General features: G+C 33.2%; 3 protein-coding genes and 1 pseudogene across 6 annotated transcripts; 1 reads left to right on the top strand and 3 right to left on the bottom strand.

Moving 5' to 3' along the window:
• Positions 1–2187: 2187 nt before the first annotated feature.
• Positions 2188–4245, bottom strand: LOC106353802 (cysteine-rich receptor-like protein kinase 43). 2 transcript variants are annotated; one of them, XM_013793604.3, is made up of 6 exons: positions 4103–4237; positions 3924–4011; positions 3701–3834; positions 3407–3617; positions 3084–3318; positions 2188–3000 (listed from the first exon to the last, which is right to left on the bottom strand). In XM_013793604.3, the coding sequence occupies exons 2-6, from the start codon at positions 3973–3975 to the stop codon at positions 2382–2384; spliced, it is 1251 nt and encodes a 416-aa protein (XP_013649058.1). In that variant the 5' UTR covers positions 3976–4011; positions 4103–4237; the 3' UTR covers positions 2188–2381. The 2 variants fall into 2 exon arrangements, with proteins under 2 accessions (XP_013649058.1, XP_013649057.1); XM_013793603.3 differs by having other exon boundaries at positions 3924–4245.
• A 376-nt stretch (positions 4246–4621) lies between these two features.
• Positions 4622–9897, top strand: LOC106454395. 3 transcript variants are annotated; one of them, XR_007314690.1, is made up of 6 exons: positions 4622–6625; positions 6702–6818; positions 6893–7048; positions 7139–7253; positions 7334–7512; positions 7585–9897. XR_007314690.1 is itself a non-coding variant. In XM_048735867.1 (5 exons), the coding sequence occupies exons 2-5, from the start codon at positions 6954–6956 to the stop codon at positions 7586–7588; spliced, it is 393 nt and encodes a 130-aa protein (XP_048591824.1). In that variant the 5' UTR covers positions 4622–6625; positions 6702–6953; the 3' UTR covers positions 7589–9897. The 3 variants fall into 3 exon arrangements, 2 of the variants coding, with proteins under 2 accessions (XP_048591824.1, XP_048591823.1); XM_048735867.1 differs by having other exon boundaries at positions 6702–7048; XM_048735866.1 differs by having other exon boundaries at positions 4622–6818.
• Positions 9898–12984: 3087 nt separating this feature from the next.
• LOC111199387 lies at positions 12985–15566 on the bottom strand (annotated as a pseudogene).
• On the bottom strand, positions 15562–16674 carry LOC125576264 (uncharacterized protein At4g22758-like). Its single transcript, XM_048735865.1, has 2 exons — positions 16130–16674; positions 15562–16056 (listed from the first exon to the last, which is right to left on the bottom strand). The coding sequence occupies exons 1-2, from the start codon at positions 16362–16364 to the stop codon at positions 15863–15865; spliced, it is 429 nt and encodes a 142-aa protein (XP_048591822.1). The 5' UTR covers positions 16365–16674; the 3' UTR covers positions 15562–15862.
• Positions 16675–17479: the final 805 nt, after the last annotated feature.

The following is a 17479-nucleotide window of genomic DNA, read 5'->3' as shown; positions in this document are numbered from 1 at the left end:
TAAAATTGTTTATGAGAATTCGGTTGAAGTTTGTGTTTATCAATAAAATTAAAATAACCCATTGATTTGAATATCGAACCAAGAGAAACAGTCAAATGTGAACATATATTAGAGAAAGCTACATCCTAACCCATTGATTTTATGTACATAAGAAATTGATGGTTAGCTAAAAAGAATTATTAGTCTTCGTTGAGGCAAAAGCCTTGTAAAAGACAAAATATGTCCAAATTAAAGAACAAATGGAGGATGCCTAAACTGGGAGGAGCGTTTGGCTTGTAATGATAACCTCTCTCGCCTTTTTGTCTAATAATACAAATTAAAAACCCGTGAACCTTACTCAGCTTTTTATCAAACATGAAAACGAAAATACACATGCCTAGAACACATCACTAATACATTGTTTTTGTAATCATGGAATGGAAAAGTAAATATACTTTAAAAAAAAAAATTTCCCTAATAAAAATTGGATATCATAAAAACTAAGTTATAAATAGGTTATTTGACCAGTGGCGGACCCAAGAATATTTTTTACCTGGGTCATGGCTCAAATTCATTCATACATTAAGCCCAAATAAAGTAAATAATGATTTTATATCAAAAGAAAAAAAAGACTATAATGTGTACAACCTGAAGTTTGAACTCGTGAATGGGGGTTCATTGGGTTCAATCTGTAACCAACTGAGCCAGTATCCAATACTAAAGTAGGCTTACAAATTAAAAATGTATTTTTAACCTGTGTCAATTGCAACCCCATTCTTCTATGTAGGCCCGCCTCTGTATTTGACTAATAAAAATATGAATATTTTCTTAGATATTTATAATTGTAGGTCATGTAAGTAATTTACTTTAACTTTTTGTATTACTATTATTTAAGTTAGGGTGGACGTTCGAACCGTTGGGATTCGTATTGGGTATTTCAGATATTTTTATGTATTTCGGTATAAAGATACAAAATCCGCATGGGTATTTTTATACTTTGGGTTGAGTATGAATATTTGTAGTTTGGATATGGATAATTCAGATCAGTTCGGTTATTTAAATTTATTTAAAACAAGAACGGGATAAAAAAATAGTTTATGAATTAAAACAAAAAAAACTGAATCAAATAGTAATGTGTATATTGTAAAATAAAACAATATAGTATTAAGAAAAAACAACAAAATATGTTGTTAATTAAAGAGTGGAGCATCAAATAGTCAACTATGAAAATCAATACTTCATTAAAGGAACATGAAAAAAGTGTGTATTTTCCAATAAGTCTAAATTATTCACGGCGAAGACTGGATTAGAGCATCTCCAAAAAGATACTATATTTTAAAGTTTACAAATTTTTATATTTGAAGTTTAAAGGTAGGTCTCGAAAAGCAAAACTCTAAACTTAACTTCAAAAGTATTTATATTTTATATTATGATCCTTATATTAATGATACTTAAGTTCATATAACTTTATAAATAAATAACAAATATATAAAAATATTATAGCAATATTAATTAATAAAGTGCTATAAAATATAAAATTTTATATAGAACTATTTTCCTAATACTCCCAAATATAATCAATTAGTGCATTTATTAAGTTTCAAATGTAATATTATTGTTATCTAAATCTAGTTTTGAAAAAAAAAACTTATTTTGAAAAATTTATTTAATTTTATGCGTAAAATTAAAATTATAAGGCAAATTTGAAATATTTATGAGTTATAAAATTTTGAAGGATTAAAAAGATAAAACAATAAAATATTTAAGAATCATAAATGTAATATATAATTATAAGAACCAAAATGTAAATAAAAATATAAAACTTCAAATTTGAAGTTTTAAATAGTAACGCTCTATATTTGAAGTTTCACTACTAATTTGAAGTTTTGAAGTTTTTTTTAGAGAACAAAAAACTTTATATTTGAAGTTATAGAGTGTATTTTAGAGATGCTCTTAGATCTAGAGTAAAATATGATGAAAAAATGAATAAATCTAAATTATTATGGATTTAAGATTACTATATATATTTTCGGATATATCAGGTGTTATCCAATCGGATTTGGGTATCGGATCTCCTTTAATTCAATACATATTCGGATATTTTATAGATTGGATCAGATTGGGGATCGGGTTTTTTGGATAAAGTGTCTAGGCTTAATTTAAGGCGTTATAAACTTCCCTTCAAAACGTTATCGTTAGTTGAACGAGTAGAGAATATAAGGATATTATTGTAACAAATAATTTATATGAATATCATACAGTACTATAAACCCTGTCGAACAAGTAAAGCCACAACCAGAGTTCAAAAATAATAATTTACTTTGCAAACCAAAAAAACCTCGCTAATATTAGTATTTAGTCAATAGTCATTTACAATCAAATATTTAACATGATTAATGTACTTAATAACTCATATGACGTTTCCCATGAGGGTCTGAGCTAGAGCTGGCAGCACCTACACTTCTAGTAGCGTGAGTCCTCGTAGGAGTCGGAGTCCTAGAAGACACTGGAGTAGCTTTACCTGTTCCTGTGTTAGATCCTCCAGTGTGTGTGTTCAAGTTCGAACCAAACGAGTCTGTCCTCGATCCAGTGGTCGAAAGCGTTCCAACCGAGGATGCTCCTGTAGGACGATGAGTTCGACGGCGGTGTCTAGACCCCGGGACACCAGGATGCTCTGGTTCCTCTAGATGCCCTGGCTTTCTCGAGAGAAGCAAAGACACCCGTCTCATAGTTGGTCTCTTGCGAGGATCACCTTGAACACAGAGCAGACCGATCTGAACGCAGAGTCTGACTTGTTCCGGATCAGCAGAAGCTGATATCTCCGAGTCTAGTATCTCCATGGTCCTGCCTTTCTTGTATAACTTATATACCCATTCAAGAAGAGTCTGGTCAGCGTGTCTCATACTAAAACTAGAGTTCTTCTGGCCACTGATGAGCTCAAGAACCACAACTCCAAAGCTGAATACGTCTGCTTTTACCGAGAGAACACCTTGCATTACATACTCCGGCGCCATGTAACCACTAAAAGAGGCAGTGAACGTTAATAACCATTCTACTAAATGACATTTTTGTAACCAATGGATTAGTAGTGATAGATAGCATACTTGGTTCCTGCAATGCGAGTGTTGACGTGTGTAGCGTCTTCCTGATAGAGTCTAGCCATCCCAAAATCAGCAATCTTAGGAACCCATTTATCATCAAGCAGAATGTTGCCAGCCTTGATGTCCCTATGGATGATGCAGTCTGGGGCGTCTTCATGGAGATAGAGAAGTCCTCTAGCAATGCCAGTTATGATCTCAAACCTCAGCTTCCAGGCTATCTCTGATCTTCTGTTGGATTCTGCATCCAAATGAAACAACCACTACGTGTTAAAACCAATCTTGACACTAGATCAAAGCAACAATGAGAGAATGAGAAGGAAACTTACTGAAGAGGACCTTGTCAAGACTCTCGTTTGCGACATACTCGTAAACCAAGAGTTTGTCCTCTCCATGTGTGCAATAACCCCAGAGATTAACGACATTCCGATGCTGGACTTTAGCTAACAACTTAGCCTCGTTGACAAACTCGTTGTCCCCTTGCTTTGAAGCCTGAGATAGCTTCTTCACTGCTATCTCTCTCCCGTCAGGTAACCTTCCCTATTACACAGAGGGTTTAAACCTCATCAGCCAAAACCCTAAATAAAGTTTCAACCTTTGGGCGTCTATTGAACTGAGTTTACCTTGAAGACCGGTCCGAACCCACCTTCGCCGAGTTTGTGGGTCGGGTTGAAATCTTTGGTAGCGGAGACTAGGGACTGAAAGGTGAAAACTTTCTGTTCCTGAGCAGAGATTCTATCGATATCGTCTTCTAGACCTTTAGGTTAAGGAAGAAGAAGAAGAAGTGAGTCAATTTAGGAAACATCTGAAAGCGGAAGAAGGGTTGAATCGAAGGAGGGGAATTACCTCGATTGGAGCTGCGTTTGAAAGGTTTGATGATTTTTTGAAAGAAGTTCATGGACTTGGTCACGCCAAGATTGCTCCTTTGAGAGTTCTTTGTGACCATCCCATGGAAAGAGTACACAGAAAGGTTAGGAACTGAGAAGAGAAATGGAAGCGGAATCGAAAAGGGGAAGTGGGTTTACGGTCGATTGGGTTTCGCCGGCGGTAGTCTCGGAATCTCAGATTGTGGGTGGTTGAACGAAGAAGAAGAAGAAGGGAGAAGCGTGTTCTCGTGTAAATTCGTTTTTTTGGTTTTAATGGGCGGAAAAGACAGGAGAATAAGTCAAAATGAATTCGTGTTTTTTTTTTAAATCTCTCTCAAGGAAATGAATAAAAGTCAAGTCAAGTCTTCCTTCCACTTTTGCAGTTTATTTTATCATTTTGTAATTTGTAATAATTTTTGTCAATGGTGAAATTTTATTCATTACTAAAGGTTGTAGATTTGTTGTTGTTAACTTATTATGAGAATTAAGTATGTAAATTAGTCTTATACTATATATAGCATGATTCAAATTTTAGGAGCTGAAATAGCTTCTTTAGAAATATATATATTTTTTATTTATACTTCGAGTCCCGGGCAACCCACTATGGATCATATTCATATGATTTTGAAATGGTTTATTTTTTTATTTATAATATACTAAATTGCACTGTTATGGTTGCTAGTGGTATCATTGACTCACTGTATAACTTATTCCGATTCAAAACCAAATGATTTTTCAACTACTCTGTATATACTTAATAGTAGTTGGTGTTACCTTCGCGTGCAAACCAATTGGATTATATAAATGTATTTGATTGTAAAGAAAAGACGTGCAACCGTGGAGAAGTGAAAAGCATTTCTTTCAAATGGTTGGTAAACGCTGGTTGAAAGAATAGCGATTTAAAATAGAATAAATGGAAAAACTATAGTTTCTTATATATATATACGGTAAACAAGATGGCTTTACTCATAAATCATAAACCACATTTAATTGGCTAACAAACGATATTAATAGTTGAATTTTAATTTACAATTTTAAGATGCTAAAGTAGTCATAAAGTGATAAGTGTGTCGAGAGTTGATGTCTAGTTTATTAATGTATTTTGTTTTAAAAGTAAAAGATAAACTAAAATGTAAAAATGCAAGTGATTAAATTTTATTGAGAAAATTTTAAACTAACTGAAAGTAATAGACAAAGTAAATATTATTTTTAATATGTGTGAACAATCTTAAATATCAAATATTTGTATATACAAAATCAATACAATACTAAAAGGAGAATAAGGGCTCCTCTCATGCTTCCACGTCACCTTTTTTATTCCACGTCTGATGGGCTGATGGGCTAGCTTATTTTTTTTTCGTTATGCTTGGCCCGTAAGCCCGTAGCTTTAGAGAAACGAGAGAGACGCATCGATCCATCCATAACCCTACCTTCTTCTCTCTCGCGCAAGACTGTGATCTCCCTCCGAGCCCTTTCATCTTCTTCCGTTTCCTTCTCAATCAATGATGATTGAAGTTATGTTGCTCGGTTTTATTGGTTTGGTTATAAAAGAAATTTGGTTATCTAACCAATCTCTGCGTCTTTTGTCTTTTAATTAGTTAGGGTTTTGTTGGTTTTCGTTCTTTGCCTCTTCTTCTACATCGTTGTCTCTCTCAACTTTGTCTGCAAACACAATTTTTTTCTTTCAACTCCTCACCTTCATTAAAGCTCAACGAGGTTCAACACATCCTTCTAAATTCCCTTGATTATTGTGATTGTCATTCGACACGGAGGAACCGACCTCCTCCGCCTTCACTTCATCTCCATGTTCAAGGTAAGGACAACCACATCACCGTGCTCTACTTCGACACGGATGTACCGATCCCCTCCGGCTCATGATGAATCCCGTGCTCAACCATCTTTTCTATGGATTTCTTCAAATCCAAGTACATATCTTCTGGTTCTTTGGTATATATTTTAATTTTCTTCGAGTCTTTGTGATGATTTAATTGATTTTCCATGAAATCATTTGTGGTTAAAGAGGAGGATGAGACGCTTCGTGGAGGTGGCTAAGGGTCGTTGGCATTTTTACCTTTGTTAACGGTGGTGGAAGCTCCAGAAGATAATGTTATAGGGGTTTGTTGATATGATGAGAAGTAGCTCTTTATCTAGAGCCTTCAATCTGTTTTTTTTCCAATCAGTAGGAAGAAAGGAGGCTGCAAAGCTTTAGAAAAGTACTTTCAAATAATTGTAATGACGGAGGCAATGTACAGGAGTCTAACTTTATTTGCATAGAGTAAATTTTATTAAAATTGATCTGATTGGAGAATGGATTTGGTCGTGATGGTGAGAATGTTTGGATTTGAATTTGAATTTGCATTCAGCTTCCTGAGTGTATAATTGAACATTAGGAGTTTTTTTCGTATTGGTTTTATTGATAGTATGATCTTGCTGATGATTATGGTTTGTTGTTCTCTCCATAGACAGCTGTTAGTGCTTTATATTCTCAGCTCAAAGAGCTCCAGAAGAAGGATGCAGACATGAAGGAGCGTGACAAAATGTTGTACTCAAAGGTATTTCCTTTTCTTTGCAGGAAAACAGATCATGTATCTTTTAGATCCCCTTTTTGGTTTTATAGCTATCCCCCTTCCAAATATATGAAGCAGTTTATATCACAAATGCAGGGGGACACTGATTCTACGAGTAAGTTAATTGGTTATTGTATGTGTGTTCATGCATTCATATACTTAAGCTATCTGAACACTGTATATTTATATAGGTTGGTCGCTAGAGACACTGATCTTCCATTGGCAGCAACACTGCTGAAAGCATATGCAAAGGTTGAGCCTCTGACAATAGCTGAGCTCAATTATTTATTATCACTGCTCCATCCCAGGTAAAATAACTAGCTGTCTTAATTTGTAGATGTTAATGGTATGGCTCTGTTTGATTCTGATATCCAACATGTAGGACATTGACATCATATGTACCGGGAGAGTTGCTCGCGTTGACATGGACAAAGGGTGGTGTTATGCTGCATGCTCCAAATGCAGTAAAACTGCAGCACACTGTCTCCGCTATTGCGTTTGTGCAATGCGACAATGCTCATGCTGTCGGGACTTTCCGGTACGCCTACAGTTTATAAATATTTCTCTCCGTACGTATACTCATGCGTGTCAATACTTTGTCTTTGCCTTTGTTATGCTTTTTCCTTAGCTATCGCGTGGAGACGGCCATTGCTGATGGTACTGCTGAAGGTACATTCTTTCGTTTTGATGGTGTAGTGACGAAATTACATAGCCTCAGAGCAAGTGAAGCTGGTCAAATGCTGGTAAGATACACGTCTGTCTCCTTATGTGTTTATCATCTACCAAGTACTAACACATCTACAAAACTTCCTGTGCCAAATAGGCTGAAGGAGTAAACCCTGAGGACTTTAAGATGCCTCCATTTACTACCCATATAGAAGCAAAGACATACACTTTCCAATTCAGTGTTAGTACATCTAACTTCACAGCAATCAGACATTCACCATCACGCTCATTCTCGATGAACGTGACCGTGTGCCAGTCCCTGACGTTGTCGACAACGTAAGTATAATGAGTATTATGTTGTTTCGCTATTTACATTTAAATGTATGTATGACCATCTGGTTGGAACAGATAGGTAATGATGATGGGGACGACATGCCAGATGGCAATCCAATTCCTGTTAAGGTGGAAACTGGAGGGAGCAGTGGTGAGGCAGCGTTCAATGCTGATACAGATCCAGTTGGTGTGTGCAGAAGAAGACGGCCAACTCATCTTCTGAGGTGGTTAAGAAGACGTGTGTGGCTTGAGATAGACTAGAAAGAACTATAAACACACTACTCAAAATTTAAATAATGCTTATGCATCTTCATTTCCTTTCGCGTATTGGTTAACTATGTTTTTGTCTTTCTCCAATTTTTGGGTACTATATTTGTCATACAATCTTCCTAATATGAGTTATCTACCTATTAACTTTCCACTACAAATTTATTTTTACTTATACATTTGTTTTAAACCTTTTGATTCAAAATGTGAGAAAATAATATTTTTTTGTTAAAATTTCCCAGATTAGATTTATTAGCTAACATGTTATTTTTTTAAAAAAATTATATGTTTATCAGTGTTTTAAAAACCGGACCGGCCGGTTGAACTGGTTGGACCGTGATTCACTCTTCTAACCGGTTCCGAGTTTGGCTAAGAACCGGATTTAAGTTGAACCGGCACCAAACTCGCTAAAACCGGTGATCCGGTTCAATACTAAAACCCAGTTTTCTCAAATTTAAGTTTATAATAAAAAAAAAATTGTAATTTCTTAAGAAAAAAATCATAAAACTTCATATTATATTTTAATATCTGTCTAAATAAATTAGTTTACATTATCTTTACATTTTATTTTCATTTATAAAAATAATTATGTATTATGCTATATATTTAGTTACTTAATTTAAAAGTAAATTAAATTTTTAAATCCCGGTTGAATCGGTCCGACCATTGACCCAGATATAATGCCGAGTTAGTGTCCGGCTTGGTTTTAAAAATATTGTATTTATTTAAACCATTAAATTTTAAAATTATTATTTATTGGTGTTGGAGTATAGTTAATGATTATTTTATTTTTATCGCATTAATGCATTGGTTTTATTATAAACCTTAATCTTGATTGGAGCCTGAATAGTATGATAACAAGTAAATATTAAAAGTATAAAGTTTAATTATTAGGGCTCATGTTTTATACAATCGTTAATTTACCTTATAATACATGTTATCATCGTTAAAAGCTATAATGCCATCTACTAAACTTAATAGTTAAAACCCGTATAATATGAGCCGCAAAGTTGAACATGATATCAAACTATGAGATTTATGCATATCCTGTTGTTGTAATGTCTGACTGTATTTCCTTACGTATTATCAACCATACGTTAAGACTGATGAAAACCAGCTCATCGAACTGCCTGATGCAAACAAATCAGACTATACAGTTATTGTTTCAGATTATATATTTTAAAATATTTTTAGTTATAATGAATAAGTTATTCTTTTATATCGTATAAAACATTAATTTTAAGGAAAATTGTATAACAAAAAAGAAAAAATAAATTATTTTATGAAAAAATATATAAATGAGACCGAAATAACTTTATTTTACTTATTATTTATAACACCACTGAATTTAAAAAAAAACCGTAAACTAAATATTTATAATTCAAAATTATTATAATGACTCGACATCATATAATTTCTAAAATAAATATTAAAATAATTAGTTAGAATAATTGTGAAATATTTATGAAAATAAATGTGATTTTTAATTAAAATTAATTAAACATTTTAAAGTACAGTTACTATTATAAGTTTATTTATTCATAAAAATCATGTGTTTTCTTCATTTTATCATAAAAATACCTACCAAATTATAATGCAAACTTCACTTCTAACCTAAGATACTTCATATAAGTTTATAGGTGTTCAGTCTATGGCTAATATTTTCACATGCAAAAAGGGGTTAAGCCGAGTGCTGAATATACATGCCCATACACTTAAGACCCATAGATTAGAGCAACTTATAATTAACCAACATATTAAGGATTACTAATTATATAAAAAATACTATAAAAACCCCACATACACCTCAAACATAACTCTTACAACTTCTAATATTATAGACCATAAACCTCAAAATATACTGCTCTTGCAAAAACGAACATAAAATACACAATGGAAATATACGAATGCCAATCCCAATCATTTTCTCGCAAATGCACTTAAACATGTGAATTTGAATCTTAGTTGATGTCTCAAGCATATATAATCATGTAGTCATGACAGTCAAAAATTATAGTATGGGTGAATTATATTTCCTTATTAATACACATATAGTTTGTCACCCATAAAGTCTGGGTGATGCGATCATCCAAATAGTCACAATTATCATATTTCAAAACCACGAAAGAAAAACACAATCTAAAAGAGAGAGCACATCAACGCAGCTTGCATAATAGATATTTAAAAGAAAATATACAATTAAAACTGAGCTCAAAAAAAAAAAAAAACAGAAAAAAAAGAGAGCACACCAACACAACTTGCATAGTTGGAGAGGATGGATACTACAAGAATAAATGTAGATCCACTAAGAGACTACCATGTCTACTCTGTTTTTTTTTTTCATGCAATTTTAATCAAGACCAGTTAAGATAAACATAGTTTTCAACTTGAAGAGTGGCATAGAGGTTGAGACATAATTTTCATTACGAGAAGATGAAAGCATATACCGACCGAGCTATTCACACTAACAAGAGTTTGTTTTTAAGATAATATTGGCTTTTTAACATGCTTTTGCATACTCATTGCATAATTATACACACTTGCAAGGCATCGCCAATCTTATATTATACTCTAAATTTTATGTAGCGTTTCCAAATCTACAGAGTGATGGTCCGGTTTATATGATTTAAAGTCTAATTTTTGGGTGGTGTTTAAAAAAATGTGGATTAGTTTGGTTTGTGTTAGTTGGATTAGCTGAAACTTAAGAATATTGACTATTCATCACTTTCCGTTAATTTTAATAATAAATAAACAACAAAGAGTGAGGGATTGATTGGTTGTTCTGTAGTTTTTGTTTTTACTTTAGAAAATAAGCTGTGAATTGTTTTGCTATATATTTATTTTTAAAGCACTAAATAAAATCTTTAGAAAAGTTGATTTTGAAAACTAATATATTATTTTTTTGAAAAAATAGTTTATACTGTATCTTTAATTTTAAAAGCTAAAATATGATTGTTTTAAAAAAAACAATTTTAGAAAAAATTGGATGTTTAAAACATTTACCACCATTACCAATCAACCCCTCAGTTTATTCATTTCAAATTCGTTGGATAACATAATAAATTAACTTGCATATTATTACTTATATTTTTGTTAGTCAATTTTAAATAATATATATACATGCTTTTATAAAAAATAAACAAACTAAAATTAATTAAAAATTATAAGAAGAAATTTACCCGGGCGTAGCCCGGGCAAAGACCCTAGTATTATTAATATTTAAATACAGTCTAGTGTCCAAATAGCAATATGCAGAACAACTACAAAACAAATACGGTGTAATTCTAATAGTAACAAAAATATATAGGCTCCGAATAATAATAGTGGATTGAGCGGTGCAGAATAAGTGGATTATATACTGTGGTACGGTTTAGCTGTGGTTTGTATAAGTGAAACGCTTGCTGCGTTTGTTTAAAATAAACGGTTCAAAACAAAGTATGAATGGTGACATATATAGTGAATAGTATAACTGCAGAATACATATAATATATTTATATTTTACAAACCAAAAATCAGTAATATTAATATAATTTCAAAATTTTTTGAAAAAATATATTAAATTAAATATGCTATTACTGAGATTTATAGCCAATTGTTTTTATTAAAATAATTATAATTGCACTAGTTTTTTTTAAATGTATAATGAATAGTGTAATTGCGGAAAACATATACTATATTTATATTTTAAAAATTAAAATTCAGTGATTAATATAATTTAAACAAGTTTCTATTTAATATATAAAAATATTTTCTATATATATATATTTATTCATTCTGAATATTGTATCATCAAATTCTAATTATGTTATCGTTTTAACGATTTTGTTATTTTGCAAGCCTAAAAAAATAGGATATATAGTTGTATTTGAAAATTTTATTTATGAAAGTTGAAAATATTTTTGGGTAAATTTTAAAAATTGATCAAAAGATTTTAAATTTTTGTTTCTAAATGTTTTTATGTTAAATATATGTAGTTCAAGCTTATACAAAATTTATAAATCACAAAACTATAAAAAAAAATTGTTGAATATGCATATGTTTTGAATATAATAGGAAATTTCAATGTGCTATTACAGAGATATAGTTAATATTTTCATATTTTGCGTAATATTAACCAAAATGTTTATTTCTTAACAAAGAGTTCTCTAACAGTAAAACAAAACACACCATTTTACCTTTTTATCTATGTTAGTGCATTTCACCTATAAATAGTGATATATTTGTACCATACTTACTGTTTTTATAGGTGGCGTTTACACATAATAAATCAAGATGAATGAAGACATTTTCTGGTTCCACATAGTGGATCACTTCAACCGCCTCAAACATTTTGGGACATAAATACATAGTTATAAATATTTTTGTTACTATCAGCTGCGATTTTAGGTTAATAGCGGGTTTTAAAATTTTACCAAGATTTATCGGATTCTTAAATAGTTGTGGTTTATATACGGATCACCGGATTTAACGATTAACATAGATACAGGTCAGGTCAGCACAACAATAAATGTATGTATTAAGTTACAAACTTTAAACACACAGTTTTATAATTATCAAATTTTTGTTTCTTATAATTTTTTTAAACAAATAATAAATTTTTTAAAATCTAGTTCTTATAGTATTGAAAACTTTTGAGGGAACGGTGGACAAGTAATAGGCCCTAGCAAGTATATCAGTTTATGTTCCGGTAGTCAGCTATCGTACGATCCTATTTATAATCGGTGTGTTATGTACTTAAAATTTAAAATTTAATGTACACCGGGTCAATGAAAAAAAGCACACAATAAAAAATAGGTCGTGGAAAGGTTTTTATGTATCGAACTATCGACCAAAAGAAGTTGCAAACATTGTCAATGAAAACCATTAAATATTACTTACGAACTACGCGGCATTTATTAAAATGTTACGCGGCATTTATTAGATGTCTTTGTCTACATTTTGACATTAAAAACTAACTCCAAATTGTTACGCATGATTTAATGCCCTTAATTCAACCATATAGTCATAGATTTGGAGTTTTAAAGTGTAAACACAGCATTTGGAGTTACATATTTACTGTAAATGTTAATTCATGTCTGAGTATATAATCTTCTGGTTATCAGTAAAGAAACAGAAGTACGTCTTTTTTTTTCTTTATTTGGGACTGCTAATGAAGTAATGATCTGTCAAAATAGTATAATCTCTTACGAAAGTTGATCAGATACGTTTGGCTGATACCTTTTCTCGTCCGTACCTGAATATACCCTAAATTAGTAAAATATTTAATGCAAACTAGTCTAACTAGACGAAAGTAAAAAAAAAGAAGAGTACAAATTATAGCCTTTCTACAAAAATTGTGTTTCGTGGACTAACGCGTCTCCCCTTTGGAACCCATCTCCGGTCAACGGCAAATCCTAGACATGAAAGAAAATCTTAGCTTGCATCCTACATCTATTATGATTTATAACAATTAATAAACATTTTTCTATGATATTAGAAGCTTCGATGGCCATGATTGTCAAAGGAAGGTAAATAGCTAAGTGAGCAGTGACAGAAACATTTGGAAACTCATATATTTAGTCTGGATCATAGGTTCAATCTTACTGATGAATAGGTAAAATCGACTCATGTTTCGATTTAGAATATGGAAGAATTAATTAAGTCCTTAGTTATTTGTACATGTTGTTATTTGCATATCGTATTTTTTCTTCTGTTTTTAATAATTGGATGTTAAGATCTAGACCCAACTAATCTTTCAGAGGAACAATATCGCCGAAGTCCGGTTCAAAACTTCTGAACGAAGCCTAAGAGATAATTCCATATTTCGTTTTATATTTCACATATAGCTTTTTCCCGGTTTGTGAGTATTTAGCATTTCCACTGATTCAAAAGGAAATTGTAAGGATGCGCTTGTTTTTTTGCTAATGGATATAATTGTAGAGGAGACTTTGAAAGAGTCGACAGGATATATAATAATACTTCACACCAAGTCATAACCATGTGCTAGTGGTCGGGTGGTAGCACGGCGTTCTAGCGCCGCTAAGCCACCTGAATTCGAATATACTCAGATATCCCTAACACGTGGCCACCGGTAATATACATGATTCTTTTCAACTGCATAGAAAAAAGGATTTTTGCTGGGAGTCCACCAGGTTCTTCAGCTCAGTTGTAGCCTCATGATTGGAATATAGAACAGCAGCAGCAGCTAGAACCACAAAAATAATGGCTCTTCCTTTGAGGCAGACACTTCCGCGGAAGAGTCTTCCCGATATCACTTTGCAGGACTTGTCTGCTTCTCTGTGAAGAGAACCATTGGCTGTTCCTTCAGTGATGGCATCCTCGTTCTAAAAATATCACATGTCAAGGTCAGAGATGAGCAAGAAAGTGAAATTAGTTACTTTCATGGCATTACCTTTAGCCTGAAGCTCTTCATAGTTCCGTTGAGAGTGAGAGCATTACTCGGTGATGATGATATCTTGACAGAGTGCTCCTTCCATTCGCCTACAAGCCTTTTAAGAACAGCAACACACTAGCGTCTAAAATCTCCTTGTAGACATTCTCCCAGTGCTTGCAGCAATCAATGTTTTCTGTCACAGCGAGTGATGTAGCCTCCTTGGCTAAAACAGGATTACCTATAACAACCTAAACACATTAGAAATACATACATATGGAGAAGACACAAGTATCCAAGGTTTAGTTCCACATTTCACAAAACATCACAATACAGATCACAGGAAACACAATTTCCGTCACTTTCGGTCCTAACTCACACAAGGAAACAAACAAACCTGAGCCATCATCCAAACTATAACCGGAAGCTTGTCCTGTCCTTGATACTCAGGTTTTTCCCTCAGAGTCGGGCAAGTCGGCAATACATTACTTAAAGCATCAGGTTTCCTACGCAAGACCATTGCTAATGCAACAAATACTGCTACCTAAAGACACATAGTGGAGTTATTAAACTGATGAGTAGCATGAACAAAGATCAGAATCATTACCTGAGATTTAGAAGAAGTATGTTGTGCACCCTTCTTCCCACCTTTACCACCTCCTTATTGTGCAGCCAAGTCTGTGAGAATACAGTCAAACGCCCACAACGCAAATGCTCCAAGAGCTTCTATTGGACGTTGGTTGATCCAATCGACTGATGTTTTGTTGACTGGTTCAGGAACATGACTTGACGGAACCTGTTTGATTAAAGACACCAGCTTTACAAACCTAATCATAGACTTTGTTCCGACCAAAAACGTAGCTTATATCGATTTTAATACTAGCTGTTAACTCATGGCTCATTAAATCCCAATAATCTAATTACTTTAGTCGTTTTAGTTTTCGCACCGAAGTTGTGCTAATACTCTCCAACTTTACGTATGCATATTGAAATACCAATTCACAACATATATTAACAACTAGAATATGTTATGACGAAAGAGAAAGAAACGGATAGACTATTTTTACTTTTTGTCGAGTAAATTGTATTGTGTAACCGAGAGCTAAGTCATACTAGTTTACTTTTATCTCAAACCTTACCATGATAGTAGTACACATGTCATGTAGAATCTCTCATAGTTATCGTATGTGCATCCTTGGTTGGCCAGTAGCAGCGAGATAAAAACTATCGTGTCGTTTCAATTCTCGTAGAAGTATCTGGAAATCTCCTTGTTGGATAAGGAAAGGTGGAAAGACGAAATAAAACACGTACGTGTCGCGTTATATGAAGAAGAAGTGAAGCACGGCAAAACTGTAGAACACACGAAGAGGTAGAGAAGAGTACAAGTAGGTACAGAATCTTTTATGTATTCATCATTCATTTGTACTTTTCTTGTTTCTTCCGAAGCAAAGTTTCTTTTCTTTTTCCCTTTTTAATCAAAAACAGATTTGATCACTTTTATTTTGGATTCGACAATGACGTTTCTCCTCTCTACCACATGACACTTCACGACAAAATATTTTTTTAAAAAAACTTTTTATTACCGGAGAATGAGAGATGTAAAAGAGAAAGGCTTCATCAAAGTCAATAGAAGCTTCAGACAGAGTTTGGAAACAAAACATAAGCAACAAAAAAAAAAAGAAACATAAAGTATGTCTTGTCTGAAAGAAAAGAACTTCAATGGCTGGAGACTTTGAGGTTAAATGACTTGTTGATCCAAGCCTTCAAGCTTCCTCCTTTCCTCGCCCCATTAATGGAATTAGATCTTCCCTCACCTTCTCCTTCCTTGACCACTTTCTTCTCCTCTGGTTTCCTACACAGAGTAAAGTTCCTTGCACCAAGCGATCCAATTGCACTCCACGCGCTCAAAGCTATCACAACAAAACCAAAACCCGGTTCAGCTAACCAATTCAATTCGAATCGAGAAAAATCAATTCGGTTTACCTTCAGGTCCAACCATTGGACAGTAGAGAAGAAAATCATTGAAATCGGAACCGAGAAGAGGAAGACGACCTTCACGAGCGTAGCATTTAAGAGCAGTATCGATAACAGAAGCAACTAGATCTTCCTCGTAAGCAACGAACCGGATCGGACCGGCGCTACCAAGAACCGTAACGCTGATAAGGATTCTGTTTCCTTTAGCGTTCTGGTTCTTCTTCTGCTTGTTGTAAAGCAACATCTTTTAAAACAAAAACAAAAAAAACAAAAGGCAGCGGATCTCAGATCGAGATTGGATTCACGGGTCGATGCCGAAGCAGCGAAAGTACCAGCCTTCTTTGCAGGAGCCGAAAGCGAAAACAGAGGATGCAGAGAGAAGGCTCGCCCTTTCGATGGGAAGGGAGAGCGTAGAATTACCACCGGTCGGATTCGTTTCCACCATTCACAAACGATTCCACAGAGAGAGAGTTAAGATCGAAAACGGAGAAGAAAGAAGGCGCTTTTGGTTTTCGCGAAGCAGAGGAACAGAGAATGAATGTGATCTGTTGAGCTGAAGGGAGAAGAGATATTTAAATAGGTGGTTAGGGTAAGGGGTACTTTTGGGAATTGAGGATTGTCTCAACCGAGTCGGTTCGGTTCAATGTATTGGCGCATTTTTATATAGAAGTTCGGTTTTTATGTGAAATTGTAGATGGGTAAATAAAATTAGATATTTGAATAAGTTTATGGATGAATTGTACAGTAGTATTATAGCTGATGGAATTATCTATGTTGGTTAAATTTATTAGATAATATCATGTATATATAGAGATTGATATGTTATTATTCTTTATATAATTTGGATTTGATAAATATAAATTAGCCCTAATCTAAATTTAGTACAAAATATCTTTGTGAACAGAGTATTAATTTTGAGGGATCCTCATATAATATTTGTCAGTTACTTCAGTTATTTTTGTTTTCAACGTTATAATCCATTGATAATCTGATATACATAAATAGAATATTTAAACGATATTTCGTGCAGTTATCTTAATATGAACCGGTCGAAGATTTCTCAGACAATTTCAGTAGTGAAAACATTTGAGCTGAGTGTGAACCATTTTTTTTGACAACATGTAAACAATTATCATATCTGGGCGGAGTATATCTTTATTTATATATATATAAAATATAAATATATATATATTAAAAAGTAAGCATTTGTAATAAATCTTTATATATATAAAAGGGTTTGAATCCCTCCTAGGGTGTCCACCTATGATTCCACCTCACTAATTCGTGCATCCTGGAGCTGCCATGTGTCCCTCTCCTAAATACGCTGCGTTTCATTAATTGTTGCATGATATGACAGGG

The sequence above is a fragment of the Brassica napus genome, chromosome A7, assembly GCF_020379485.1.
Source record: "Brassica napus cultivar Da-Ae chromosome A7, Da-Ae, whole genome shotgun sequence".
Taxonomy (NCBI): domain Eukaryota; kingdom Viridiplantae; phylum Streptophyta; class Magnoliopsida; order Brassicales; family Brassicaceae; genus Brassica; species Brassica napus.
Note: the sequence above shows the minus strand (reverse complement) of the source record. Positions and strands in the feature narration are given on the sequence as shown.

What these genes read in the sequence shown, in the direction of transcription:
- LOC106454395 (XM_048735866.1), top strand. Translation starts at nt 6,463, where the DNA reads ATGAAGGAGCGTGACAAAATGTTGTACTCAAAGGTATTTCCTTTTCTT. An exon ending in TTATCACTGCTCCATCCCAG is followed by an intron (nt 6,819 to 6,892) that starts GTAAAATAACTA and finishes TCCAACATGTAG; the next exon opens with GACATTGACATCATATGTAC. An exon ending in CATGCTGTCGGGACTTTCCG is followed by an intron (nt 7,049 to 7,138) that starts GTACGCCTACAG and finishes CTTTTTCCTTAG; the next exon opens with CTATCGCGTGGAGACGGCCA.
- LOC125576264 (XM_048735865.1), bottom strand. Translation starts at nt 16,364, where the DNA reads ATGTTGCTTTACAACAAGCAGAAGAAGAACCAGAACGCTAAAGGAAAC. An exon ending in TCCAATGGTTGGACCTGAAG is followed by an intron (nt 16,057 to 16,129) that starts GTAAACCGAATT and finishes TTGTTGTGATAG; the next exon opens with CTTTGAGCGCGTGGAGTGCA.
- LOC106353802 (XM_013793603.3), bottom strand. Translation starts at nt 4,023, where the DNA reads ATGGTCACAAAGAACTCTCAAAGGAGCAATCTTGGCGTGACCAAGTCC. An exon ending in CAAACGCAGCTCCAATCGAG is followed by an intron (nt 3,835 to 3,923) that starts GTAATTCCCCTC and finishes CTTAACCTAAAG; the next exon opens with GTCTAGAAGACGATATCGAT. An exon ending in ACTCGCATTGCAGGAACCAA is followed by an intron (nt 3,001 to 3,083) that starts GTATGCTATCTA and finishes TGCCTCTTTTAG; the next exon opens with TGGTTACATGGCGCCGGAGT.